General features: G+C 34.6%; 7 protein-coding genes across 7 annotated transcripts; 4 read left to right on the top strand and 3 right to left on the bottom strand. All coding sequences in view use genetic code 6, as the record gives it.

Annotated features, from left to right (window-relative positions):
* Positions 1–36: 36 nt before the first annotated feature.
* SS50377_22975 (uncharacterized protein) lies at positions 37–2,250 on the bottom strand (the record flags this gene model as incomplete). Its single annotated transcript, XM_067906850.1, has 1 exon — positions 37–2,250. The coding sequence occupies one exon, from the start codon at positions 2,248–2,250 to the stop codon at positions 37–39; it is 2,214 nt and encodes a 737-aa protein (XP_067766118.1).
* A 653-nt stretch (positions 2,251–2,903) lies between these two features.
* On the top strand, positions 2,904–4,283 carry SS50377_22974 (uncharacterized protein; the record flags this gene model as incomplete). The annotated part of the gene is made up of 1 exon (XM_067906849.1): positions 2,904–4,283. One exon carries the CDS (start codon positions 2,904–2,906, stop codon positions 4,281–4,283), a length of 1,380 nt encoding a protein of 459 aa, XP_067766117.1.
* A 678-nt stretch (positions 4,284–4,961) lies between these two features.
* On the top strand, positions 4,962–5,396 carry SS50377_22973 (uncharacterized protein; the record flags this gene model as incomplete). Its single annotated transcript, XM_067906848.1, has 1 exon — positions 4,962–5,396. The coding sequence occupies one exon, from the start codon at positions 4,962–4,964 to the stop codon at positions 5,394–5,396; it is 435 nt and encodes a 144-aa protein (XP_067766116.1).
* Positions 5,397–7,556: 2,160 nt separating this feature from the next.
* On the bottom strand, positions 7,557–8,231 carry SS50377_22972 (uncharacterized protein; the record flags this gene model as incomplete). The annotated part of the gene is made up of 1 exon (XM_067906847.1): positions 7,557–8,231. One exon carries the CDS (start codon positions 8,229–8,231, stop codon positions 7,557–7,559), a length of 675 nt encoding a protein of 224 aa, XP_067766115.1.
* A 137-nt stretch (positions 8,232–8,368) lies between these two features.
* On the top strand, positions 8,369–9,727 carry SS50377_22971 (uncharacterized protein; the record flags this gene model as incomplete). Its single annotated transcript, XM_067906846.1, has 1 exon — positions 8,369–9,727. One exon carries the CDS (start codon positions 8,369–8,371, stop codon positions 9,725–9,727), a length of 1,359 nt encoding a protein of 452 aa, XP_067766114.1.
* A 172-nt stretch (positions 9,728–9,899) lies between these two features.
* Positions 9,900–11,459, top strand: SS50377_22970 (NAD-dependent histone deacetylase Sir2; the record flags this gene model as incomplete). The annotated part of the gene is made up of 1 exon (XM_067906845.1): positions 9,900–11,459. The coding sequence occupies one exon, from the start codon at positions 9,900–9,902 to the stop codon at positions 11,457–11,459; it is 1,560 nt and encodes a 519-aa protein (XP_067766113.1).
* Positions 11,460–12,123: 664 nt separating this feature from the next.
* On the bottom strand, positions 12,124–13,209 carry SS50377_22969 (uncharacterized protein; the record flags this gene model as incomplete). The annotated part of the gene is made up of 1 exon (XM_067906844.1): positions 12,124–13,209. One exon carries the CDS (start codon positions 13,207–13,209, stop codon positions 12,124–12,126), a length of 1,086 nt encoding a protein of 361 aa, XP_067766112.1.
* Between the last annotated feature and the right edge of the window lie 374 nt (positions 13,210–13,583).

Below are 13,583 nucleotides of genomic sequence, written 5' to 3'. Positions count from 1 at the left end.
AACTTTAGTTTTACATGATAAAATATAATCAAGTAATCAATCATCTAAGCAAAGTGAAGATACACTAAAATACTATTAGCTAAATTATGATTAAGGTGTTCCGCACAGCACCATAGCTACTGATAATCGATCCGCCAAAAGTGGTGCAAAAAACTCTAACTTAGAGTTCTAAATAGATTATTCAACCAAACTTTACAATTTAAGTACTTAGTCCTAGAAGCAATGCATTAATTTATTACCCGTTCTGTGTATTCGTTCACTATAATAATCATTTCTTAATTCAATAAAGAATAACATATTTATATCTAGTACCATGATTCTAGGGTCAGTAAAACCTGTAGCTTCTGCAAAATCTTAAACTTATATAAGGAAGGATATTAATTATTACTTGCGTTATAATAATAGCTACAACATATCCTATTTTCGAAAAATAGACTTAATATCAATTTTGCTAATAATTATATTTGCTGTTTATAAAAGTTTTGTAATATATCCTTTATCTGCAAACCTAAAAATAATTAGTTAATTAGTCAGTGTTGTTACGTGATTAGATGTAATAGTATCTTAAATTTCTAAATTTTATAAATAAGAATCACGACAAAACAATAAAAAATCAACGATATAATTAAGTCTATTAAGTTACTAAGGATGTACTGCATATTTATTTCCATATTGTATATCAATAATATTATTACAATCTGTAAAACGTTTCTCTAATGTTTCGGGAACTGTATCTTCTTAATATTCTGATGAAACATCCATAATTAATATAGCTAGTTCTGTTATAGGAATTATACTGATGAAAATATTAATAAAATCTAATACTATTTCATCAATTTTTAGATTTCTTTAAAGCATAGTTTAACCAATAATGCAAAAACTTCTCAGCAACAAAAGGATAACCTCTTATTTGCATAATAAAGGGTTTTTAGATATCTCATTACTTATCAATTTAAGAATATTTAAACCTAATTATTTTTTCGGTGTTTGTGATATAATGCTATATAGTAGTAAACTAATTGAAGGTTAAAATATGTAAACAATTATACACGATGAAGATTTAAGTAGTGATAAAAGGTTTCTGAGTGGGTAATCCTTAAAATCAAATGGTATACAAAATTAATGTAATGTTAGTGATGAATGTTCATACAGTCCTATAAATTCATATCCTGAATTATTTTAAATTCTTTGAAGGTTTTTCACAAAAGTAGACAACTTTTTAATACGTGGAAGAGGCTAAATACTAGTTTTTAAGTCTAAAAGAGAAAGGGGATAACAGCTGGAAATGTTAAGCGAATTGTTTAATTAGTGAAATATATTGCTTTATACTGCTGCTGGATAAATAACATAACTTACATCAAGATTATTATTTTAAAACTCTAATTTATGAGAAACTTTATTTCTGAGCGTATTATTATAGTTTTCATTTTAAAAAATAGATGCTACTATGAATCTAACCATCCCAACTGAAAGATCCATTTCATCTAACATTTCATCTCCATTTTTATTAAGCATAATAAGTTTTGCCAAGGCTGACAGTATTATTAATTTGTTTTTGCATGCTGGAATTTTAAATATTTAATGAGGATTCGACGATTGTGAGAATACATGAGAAGTTCCTTTCATTTCAGTGTCCTCATAAATTTGGCTATTTTATTATTACTTTCCTTAAAGAATTCTCATACTATTCTTTAAATTTTCTTAGTATTAAATTTCAGATTAGAAAATTTAGATATAAGTTAAATCTGGCAATTAAAATGAAAGCTAATTAGATTTCATAAGATATTAGTATTAACTTTAAATTAAAATAATATTCTCATATTTTTTCTCTTTCTTTCTTGCTGAAACCTCTAATTCATTTAATTAGTATATTTCTGAAATAAGTAATACCAATAACTATGATAACGGAGGATATAATTTAACTAAATTCTCATTCTTTAACAAATTTGCATACTAAATAATAGTATTTTTGACGTTATCATAATCAATAACTACTAAATCTTATAAATCTTATATAAGAATCTCTAAAAATATGTTAAACTATTCTAATATTGCCGCAATGTACGCAGAAAGTTAAGATAAATCTAAATCAAAAATAGGAAATATAATTTCCTATTCAAATATTACTCCTGGAGCCCTTAACGGTTAAAATTCATATTTACCTTCCCAATATTTAACAGCTTCCTAATAATCTTAGTAAAATAGTATTTCATCACATAGAAATCCATTATCTGATGATTATTTTTACATTTTTTTGCCAGATAAATTATTTATAAGTATGCATGTTCCAGATAGTTTAAATAATGATAAACACAGAGATTTATCAAAAACTTGTTATAATAATTAAGTATTTAATGCTAAGTATACTACATAATCATTAAAAACCATAATATTTGGATTTATACTTAATTGTGCATTTTCTATTAAATGTAATATTTAGTCTAATTTATTTTACTCTAATAAGGTAGAAATTATAGTAGGACCTAGTTATAATAAAACTTATATTTCAAGATTGTAATACACATAATCTTAGAGATAATGGTGTTAAATTTATTTACAATCATGCAAAGTCAAAGATATAATATCTTAAATTAATGAATAATATTGATCGTTTCTAATTAATAAAAGTTAGTTAATTATTTTGTGAAAAGTTTTCAGCCACTTTTTAATATAATAATTACGCAGTGACCATATTGTATCATAAAAATACCGATTCATTAATTAAAAAACTAGATTTTCATTAATTGTGTCTAGAAATATCTGAATATCATGCGTTTTAGTAGTATGAGTTGAGTACTTTTTAAAATTTGTGATATATTAACTTAAGTTCATTTTTAGTTAATAAAATTATACTTATATTATATGTTCTTAAGTATTACTAATCTTTCCAAAATATAACTGAAATGTCATAGAAAATATTTTGGAAGTTTTTCGCCACAGCATTCGCTGATCACGATATTTAATTTTTACGTCTAAATTTACCAACAGCTATATCATTTTTGGCAAGGTAATCACCTTCTATTTTTAGCATATTTAATCAATCATCAGATTTATATAGACGATGTGCTGCAACGCTTCAGTATATTGACGCTTAATCTAATTTACGTGTTTAACCATAACTCTCACAATGTTTTTCCCTCAAAATCCAACTTCCCGACTTAACACAATCGTTTAATTTATTAAAATCGCATCGACCTGGCAACATCCTCGAACGTCCTGCGCTGCGTGTAGCTGTTTGTACCATTTTAAATGTAAATAACGAACTGAAAATCAAACCAATTTCAAATAGTTTTTACATCCAAATATCTTCAGATTTTAAGCAATTTCAAGAGCTTCCGCTGACTGCAAAGGGCAACAAATTCGCACCATACTCTTTTAACAGTACAGAATTACTAATTCGTTCTAATATTATATAATAATACAATTTTCTGTTATTGGAATTTACAGCTTTAGTATCAAACTAACAAATTTGTGAGCAAAAATTTGAAGTAGTGATTGCCCATTCAACGCTTTCTTTAGCCGCGACGAATTTTTCTGACATCACTTTGCCATCAAATTAGAGCTTTTTGAAGCAGCTTTTTGACGAAATTGACGAAGCGAAAATTGTAAATTAAAATGCAATCTTGCTTCGCGAAATGAAGCGGAATGTTGATTTTAAAGTCAATTCGTTGGATTTGACGGAAGCTCAGCGATAGAGCGTTTTTAGCTGGAGAAGGATAAACTTGAAAGTATATAATTTTGGGATATTCAATAATATTGTATAATAATAGGATTAAAAAAATTTTTACGTAAAAATTAATAATTGTAATTTTGAAATCAGAAATCGTCTTTCGCGAATGCCTGAGAGTTTCATTTGCTTGAAGAACGTTTTAAACGTTTTTGATCATATAATAGGCGTAGTTGCGAGTTAAAGAATTAGCGTAGAAAGGAATTGTGACAGATTTTCCGGTAACTAGTGGCTTATTGCACTATAGTTCATATTAGAGTACCAATCGCCCAGATGGGTTTTTAAGAAAAAAGGAATAGAAAATCGAAATTCAATTGGTATTTATTGTTTAAGCTTTAAGTGGAATAACACATATTATAGAAACAAACTAAGCTAGTAAGTTAAGAACATAGATATTTTACCTAGCAAGTTCAAGTATAAAGATTTACTTCTAATTGGAGCATTTACTGAATTTTTAGTCGAAAATGAAGAATATTTAGGTTAAGGAGGAGGTGTAAGCTGGAATAGAGTCGGTGGAGGATGGAGAGAGGAGTGGACTAAGTGGAAAGCTCGATGATTTGTATTCAAAATTGTTAGTGCGAGTCAAATACGTAGATAAGTTAGTGATAAATTTACTACAAATTGTGGTTATTATTCTGAGATAATCAGACAGTTACTATCAAACTGATCCAACTATTGTCTATTTCAAATTGATACAATATTTCAGTATTTTTTGGGTTAGAAAATAGTTATGTGATATTTAAATATTAAATCATATATAACTCTTATTTTTAATAGAATGAGTCTTTAAAAATTTTATAAAAAGTTTCAAGATAACTAATCAAATATAAATAATTACTATTACAACTTTATTTATACTAACTTTTTTATTTCGAGTAAATTTCATACAATTATAAACAGTGTATTTTCATAAATTATAATTAATACTCAAAGAAACTTGATATTTTCTCATTCTCTTTTTCAATAAATAGTGAATTATGTTAGAGTCACTATACTATATAATAATCATACAAGGTTTTTTACATTTTAATTTTGTATTGATAATAATTTTATTTACTGAGTAATAGCATGTAATATAAACTATTTTTATACAATTGTATAATTTTTATTTTATATAATTATTATATAAAATTAATCACTTATAACTGTCCGCTTTATTATACAATTGTACATAACATAATACTTCATTTATATGCATATAAGCATACCATTTTAAAAATAAAATTTATTCATAATGAACCTCGCCGAAAAAAAAGACTTTTAGACATCCCTAGATGGAATTTTCCCATACCCAATGTAAATATAGTTTTCTAAAATTACAACACTCTCGAACAGTAAGAAATACGGACTTTGGTCACGAGTTGGTATGGAAATCGGATTATCCTAGCGAGTCGTTGCCGACTATTACCACAACACCTGGACACGACAATTCTATTCCAACCCTCGTGTATATGAGAACCTCGTCCGAGAGCTTATTTTTGAGGTGGTTGAGGGAATACCGAAGAGCGATTTGATCAGTGCCGTCGCTGAGAAACTGGCCGGACTCACCTCAGCAAAATTTCACACATAGCAGCTACGTATTTATATCGGCCGGTAGCTCAATAAGCAGCCGAAATTCACCAGTCTATAGCTCAATCAGCTCGCAGAGGTTTTGTGTATTTGTTATTGAAAGAGAAATGTGGAGTGAAAATATTATATATAATAAGTTTATATAAAATGATCAAATCTAGTTTTACTGTTTATAAATGGATTATTATGACAGAGTCTATCAACCGATATGTAAAACACGATATAAACGATTGAATATGAAGCAAGTAAATTTTTAAAAGAAATACCATTGAATGTTAGTTGAAGTCTTAATTGTTATGTAGCTTTTTCTTCGTATCGTATATAATAACTTTAACTATTATGCATTAACACAGTATGTCGAGCTATTAATTAATGAACTAAAATTACTAATTTTCAGTACTAGATGATAGCAAATCTTTACTTTATGTGTTATTGGTTAAAAATAAAATTCTTGAGTAGGAAATCATTCAACCTTAGCATTAATTCTACTGCCAATATAAATATTCAGTGTTGAAAATTATGATATCATAATCAACTCCAAGGATTGAAACAACTGGTTTTTTATTATGATGTTTCCCTGATTCTAATATATGTTACTTTTCCACTAGTTAAACATGAATTTAGGTGTTCGCGCTTATAAACCCATATTTTGACTAAATTCTTTGATTTTATTTTCCAGAGCACTAAATACACAAAGCTATTAGATTAAATGACACTAATACTAATATATTATTTTATACTAAGGAAAAATTCACTCTTAAAAATATAATTTTAAATAATCAAAGTGTATCTTTTGTAGGACAATTTAAATTCGGCTAAAAAAGCTGCAGTAAGTAATAAACCTTAAACTATAAAATTTATACTTATAATATTAGGAACTAGCTTACAGTTGATCTTATAATTCACCACGCATGCTATAAAATATAGTATTTAAGTAAGTTAAACTTTTTGCATAAAATAATCAGGTTTATAATATATACTATAACAATTTAATATTAATATTAAGGTCATACATAATTTAAAAAATGGCAAGAGTAAGATGAATCAGTAATAACAGGAGATGATTAAAGTGAAATCAAGAAAATTCAAGAAAAACGGTAATTTGACATCTAAATGATTATAACTCTATAGTATAGTTTACTATATCAGTAGATATCATTATAATAGGTAAAATTTTGTATATAAAGTATAATATCATTTAGATATTCGATGAACGAAATACATTGTCACCTATAAATAATAAGTAAAAAAATTATAATAATAAGCATATTATTATAGAAAACTATTACTAATTTATTATTTAAAATATACATAATGACGTATAGTTCTTATTAAATTTATATAATACTTAATATAATAAGAAGTTTATCTATAACATTTATGTTATAGTAAAAAGTTTTATTGTATTAATACTGCTAAAAAATAATTGTACCAATATCAATTCCTTTTTCTCATGTTGATAATTATAAAGTTTAGGCTAACTTGTAACGAGAAATGAATTAACTAATAATCGACCAAAATTATATAAACTATGCTGAGAAAATAACAATATATTTTGGTTATAATTAATAGCAAATCTCTTGATCTTTATTGAAGAATAATATATCACTCTAACCCTGAGAATAATTTTTAACAAGAAACGATTACCTGCCGTAATTTAATATTTATCCTTTTAACTAAACTAGAAGTTAATATCTGAAAAATTATAATACTTTACTCCTTGAAAACGTAATATTATTGAAAATAATTACATTAAGTCACTATTTATTATTACCAGCTGCAATTCAAGGCCGACTAGTATCATTTTCTAATTTAAACGTGAAGATAATTTGGAATCTGAATAAATTCATTATTTTAAGATCTATAACCCATGCTAATGATGTTTATCAGGCAAACCAATTTGCCTAAAATCCTGCTTACTGAATGAGATTTAGCGCTCTTAACATACTATCCATTACAAAAATTCAATTAACATCAGCAATACCAGTTGAGTATGGCTAAATTTAGAGTTCTAATCCCATTTTTACTATACGATAACCCAAAACTAAACTCAAACATATTTTAAGTTCTAAAACAATTCTGTTAATTCGCTTCTTTCCTCACCATTGGAACTTCCCTCCTACCTTCTGCCAAGCTAGCTGTCGTAATTCATGACTTGAAGAACGATGAAGGCTTATAAAATCTCTAACGAAACTCAGCTTCGAAACGCACCAGCACTGAAACATTATACGTAACTTTCTGTCTGAACAAAAACCAACCCTCACACTTTTCCCTAGCCCTTTCCAACCAGCCCACTGACCCTGATGCTACCTGTCATACTTCCGTTAAGCCCCTTGCTCCTGCTGACACTTTTAGCGAGTTTTTCGTTGCAAACCGCGAGCGATTTTAGCAATTCTTCCGTAGGTGCAACTGCAACGGAGCGCGTTGCGGCATCGAGAAACGGGGCGATCACCTCGCATTTCACGCCTTTTTCAGAAAGCTGCATCTTTAAGTTTTTGAGCAGCGCGGGAGGAGCCTCTGCGACGATGTCTTAGATAATAGAAACGGAGTCCGGCTACACCTGCGTCCATATGAAGTCTGCGGGGAAGGGAGTTGGACATTCCCCTTCCTGGTCGTATTTTGCGAGGCTCTGTTCCACGACCTTTTCAAATTCGGCGCGGCGCGAGACAAAAGTAGCCATATCGACGGGTAGCTATTTATAGCAAATTTTACGCAGAGACTGCTTCTCCATGAGGCTCTGACGAATATCTTGGGTTGTCATATCCAGGTAGGAGGCGGATAGCGATTTGGATACGTCGCGCAGCGCGCGGAGGTGCGTGAGGCTCTAAAGGAGCGTCGCAGAGAGTACTAGAAGGTCCTAAAAATTCGCATAGAACTCCTCCACGGCGATTGCGCTGAGGACCTGGGCGCGGGACATGTTTTTGTAGTCCAGCATTTTTGGTAAATAGGAGCGGACTTTTTTAATATTATTAAATTTATATATAATAATACTATTAATTTTGTAGTTAAAATATATAATCTTGTTTTATATATAATATTAGTATATTAAAAATCCACTCCATAATTCAAACAATGTCCGCACAGCCCGATTTGAAGCGCCAGCTGGCCCAAGAGCGCGTTGCAACGCAGCTCGCGACCCACCGCAACGCACTGCAGACTCTCGCTGCATCGGATGCCTCAGCGGCACAGCTAAACCGTTCTCGCGTCCAGCAGCTCTTCAAGCAGTAAATCCAGCAGCAGAAGCGACCGCAGATGCTCAAATTCCTCGAGGAGATCTCGAACGACTTCTAGCGCGCTTTCGACCGCAAAGATGCTCTCCTGTCGCTCACGAACCGCTACACGGAGCTAGCTGAAAACCAGCGTAAAAAGGCCATTTCCGCGCACCAGCAGACGCTCAATGAGCTAAATTTTACGCTTAACGATCGCATGACGACGTTCACAAATGACGCAGAAAATGACATTTCGCGCCTAGACCAGCAGTTCCAGACGGAGCTATCGGCGCTTAAAAACGTCTACGACATCCGCAAGACCGCACTGGGCCAGATGTAGTTCGCTACGGAGGAGGTCCAGAGCCAGCTTCTAAGCAACTTGCGCTCGAATTACGCAGCGCGGCTCCTGGAGGCCAAGAACTACAACCAGGAGCAGTGTAATATCTGCAAACTCAACCTCGAGGAGCAGAACACGGAGCTAGAGCGCCATCTTCTCGAGTCGCACGAAAATTATAAGTTGCAGACGGAGACGAAGCAGCACCAGTTCAAGATTCTGCTCCTCAAGGACCAGCAGTCGTCGCACGCGATCGAGCGCCAGAAGGCCCGGATCGAGCGTCTGAGCAAGCTTCTGATCCACTGGCGCGCAAAAATCCAGTCCACAAGCGAGGAGTTTAAGGGAAAAAACCTGCTGCTTTTACAGGAAAAAGAGGAGTGCTACAAGGAGTTCTCGGAGCTCAAGGGCAAGCTGAATCGCTACCGTAACGGTGAGCAGGAGCGCATGAAGACGCTTGTCAGCGCAGCTCATGAAGCGGAGGACAAAATTCAGGCGCTGAAGGAGCAAGCTGACCGTATAATTCGGCTTTCAGAGCTCTGCGGGCGCCTGGAGACCGAAGCAGAGCGCGTTAACGAGGTCGAGCGCCTCGATGTGGAGCAGCGGCGCGAGATTGAGCGTGAGGCTGCCGAAATGCATTCGCGGCAAGAAACGCTGCGCAGCGCTGTGAAACCGGGTGAAATCGACCCGAATCAGCAGATTGAGGCGGAGGTGGAGATCATCGATGCCGTTAAGGAGTTGAACCACGTCCACAAGAAGCTCAGCAACGCAACAATCGATCGACTAGCGCTACAGAAAGAACAGAGTCTGCTCGAGCGCGAGAATAGGGAGCTACGCGAGGCACTACAGCGCTATCTGAGCCTGGGGACGATGGCGCAGAATGCGATGTGAGGGGCTTGTTCACTTGATGAACTTCCGTGAAAATTTGGCTAAGTAGACCTACAAATTCTCAAAGGGTCGTGAATCGTTAGCTGATGCGCTCTCGTTGCGAATTTTTCTAGAGAATTGAAGTTTAATAATTCATTATTATACTATTATATACATTAATTTTCTCACTCCACAAATGTCCATAGAAGACTCCGTTCAGCTGATTCGGGATGCAAGCTCCATACTGATCCTAGCAGGAGCAGGAATCTCCGTTTCAGCCGGAATTCCTGATTTTCGGTCCCCGAAAACCGGAATTTACGATCAGCTTGCCCACTACAAACTGCCGACCCCGACCTCGATTTTTGACATCGCCTACTTCCCGAAGAGGCCGCGCCCGTTTTTCCACCTCTCAAAGTCGATTTTTCCTTCCACCGAGTTCCAGCACACCGTCACGCACGCGTTTTTCGCGTACCTGCAGAAGACGAAGCAGACGCAAATCCTGACGCAAAACATCGACGACCTGGAAATTCAGGCCGGCGCGGTGGCAAATCCGGTGCACGGGAGCTTCATGTCGCCAGCGAAATGCGTTTCCTGCGGGCGAAGTTTCCCGACAATAAACATAAAAGCGGCCGCCGTCGACGACGCCGTCAGTTTCTGCGTCTGCGGCGGCGTCGTGAAGCCCGGAATCGTCTTTTTCGGCGAGAACGTGAACATCACCCCGCAGCAAATCAGCTAGCTGGCGCCGGACCTGCTCATCGTCGCCGGCACGAGCCTCCGCGTCGGCCCCGTGAACCAGATTCCGCTGATGGTAAAGTGCCCGAAAATCTTCATAAACCGCGAGGCGCCGCCAGCGGAATACGCCTTCGAGCAGTTCCTGCAGGGCGACTGCGACGACGTCGTGGAGGTGCTGCTGGAGCAGCTGGGAGCGCTCGCTGCGGTGCGGAAATAGCGTCTGGAGTTGCTCAAAATCCAGAAAAACTGGGGCGCGTGCGACGCCGCCGTAGCGGTCGATTTGGAGCTAATATGCGTCTCCGGCGGCCTGCGCGTGCCAACGGCGGTCGGATTCGGCCGCGCGATGTACTGCCTGGCCGATTAGAAGCAGATTCGGCTGCTTGCGGAGGTCGCGCAGGAGTCGATTTGCGCGCTGGAGACCAGGAATCTGCCGCACCAATTCAAGGCATTCGCAGCGCCGAAAGTGCGCGTTTTCCACGTCGAATCTGACGTCTACAGGCCGATTTACGGCCATTATTCGTCGTATTTGACGCAGTTCGTCGAGTATTTTGAGGATGAAATTGACATCTGGGATCTCGTCACAGACGTGTCCTAGGAGGAATCTGAGTGCACAGGCGTGAAAATCAACGTATTAGAAAAATTTTTGACAGAAGGAGTGGAAAATCAATTTGTATTTGAAAAGCGGCTGAAAGTCGTGAAAACGACGTGCCAGCCGGTGGAGGCTGAAATTATGCGCCAAATTCGCGTCAAAATGACGTTCGAGGACAGCTCGGAAGCCGTTTTGCGCGCCGCCAGAACGCGCTTTTCCGAGTGCAAAAATCAGCTTTTTGGGATGATCTTTGAGGGCTCAAAACGACGCTGCGCCGGCGCAGATTGCTCGATTTCGAATGAGCGAATTCTCGTAGAATTTTCGTTTTTGGAAAAATACGTTCAGGAATTAAATAATAATGACATGTACTTGATCGTCCGAGATTTGCTCAAAAATTTGTTCAAAAATTGCGTAGGGATTATGCTAATGAAGTGACTGGATTAAATTAGGGAGTAAAGGAGTGGTGATATAACGAATTTTGATTAGCATATGTACTAGTTACGCAGAATTTCTGTAGCTAGAAAATGCTTATTTGAAACTGGAAAATCGATCAGAACGAAAGGCTTTTTGCGCGTTTTAGCTAAAAATTATCGCCAAATAGCGAATTTTGCAGCAATTTAAACTCATTCGCGCGCCAATTCCGATATAAAATTTTCTAAAATTTCGTGGAAAGGAGATAGTTTCTCGACAATTCGCGCAGGAAACGCTCTTTGGTAGCGCTGTCGGCGCCGGAAAAGAACGCCTGAAAGAGCAACGCGCTGGTCATGACAATGGCACTTAATTGGTCGAAAATTGGACTGCGCTGAAGTGAAATTTTGTATATATATATATATATATATATATACATACAACATATTCAGAACGATTCTACGAATAAACCGTTTTAGCAATAATATGTGAAAAAGATGCTAAGAGCGATTGGGCTGATAAGGGTTTGCTAGTTCAGCTCTTAGAATGATTTGTGGAATGTAAAAATTTACATGGTGAGTTTTTAGTCGATTTTGGGTGTGAAATTACGTTATTTTAGGGATCGATTTTCGCAGGTTATAATGCTGTTATTGGCTTAATATGATTGTTTTTACTTGTAATGTGAGCTAATTCAATCGGCTAGTTTTTAAAATTCGCCGAATAATTCATTGAGCAAAAACGCCTATTTTTTTGGGAAAATAAAGTCTAATAGCTATTTCGGTAAGGTAACTTCTGTAATTAAGTCAAGATAAGTAGCAGATGTGATGAATTAGCCTTTACTAAAGTTTAAAGTATAAGTAGTTTTACCACGTTAAGCGTATAGTTAGTTAATGTTTATATTCAGATAAAAATCTAGGCCTTCTCTGATGATAAATGATTTAAGATATAACAGTATCGAGTTAACAATTTAGTAAATAAAAATATTTTCAGAACTAATATATAGATTTGTTATTGATCGTAGTTTTATCAATTATTAAAATATGAGTATTTAGTTGTCAAAAGTTCTTACATTGTTTAATTTTAGTTATTTAAGATTCAAATTTTTAGCTAAGAATAGTTACTCAACAGTTATTTAAGAAATTACTAAAATATTTAAAGACTATGGGATGTGAAGTTCTGATAGATCTAAATGTAAAATTTAGTTGTTTTATATTGATAATTTTTCCAGATTAACACATTTTTTTATAATTTCACAAAATACTTGTGATATTTCTTATTTAATGCTGTTATAAATGATAATTTCTTTCATATGCGGAAGACAATCGTGCCTGCAATGTAATACTGTTACTTAAGAATTTTGTATAATCAGTGAAATGATACTTTGGTGAATTTCGATTTCACAGATTGCATTTATGATGGTAAGATGTTGAATCCTATCTGCATCTTTTTATATTTACACATAAACACTATTCCTAATAGTTAGATTTAGGATGCTGCGAAGTTAATCTTCATGATAGGTAAGATCATTTTCATTATCTATAACGATATCTTACATAAAAGTAGATATTTCACCCATATTTGAATCGATCTTAGTAGAATTTATATTTTTACCATTACTAAGAACCATTTTATCAGAATTCTCACTACAACTTTCGCTGCTCTCAAACTCCAACTAAGCGTAATTCTCCTATTAACATAACATAGCTTATGCTTCACCATCGGGCTGCCATTCCTCATTCTTGTTTGCCTAAATACTCAAACTATTTTGTTTGTTCATTTAAATACTAATACTAATATTATATAATGACTATCAGTTTTACATTTCCAAATTTCGAATCCTAGAAATAAAGTACCTAACTAGTATGTTAAGCCCTCTGCCACGCTATATTAGTTTTCCAAAACTAAACTCAATAACTACATTCTTGGACAGTTAACTTAAACTTCCAAACGGCGATTGCAGCCCTTAATAGACAATTTTCTCGCCTGAGAACATTTTAGTTCTGAATGAAATTGTCCCCGCGACGTGCTGCATTACCTCTAGTTGTGGAGAAACTAGCGTTTTTGCACGTTTAAAAACGAAAATCAATAAAATTTTGTGATTTTTTAAAAGTATATCACTTTTTTTGTGGGCAAAATTTACTTTATGGAGAT

This window comes from Spironucleus salmonicida, chromosome 3 (genome assembly GCF_000497125.1).
Source record: "Spironucleus salmonicida strain ATCC 50377 chromosome 3, whole genome shotgun sequence".
NCBI classification, from domain to species: Eukaryota; Fornicata; order Diplomonadida; family Hexamitidae; genus Spironucleus; species Spironucleus salmonicida.
Note: the sequence above shows the minus strand (reverse complement) of the source record. Positions and strands in the feature narration are given on the sequence as shown.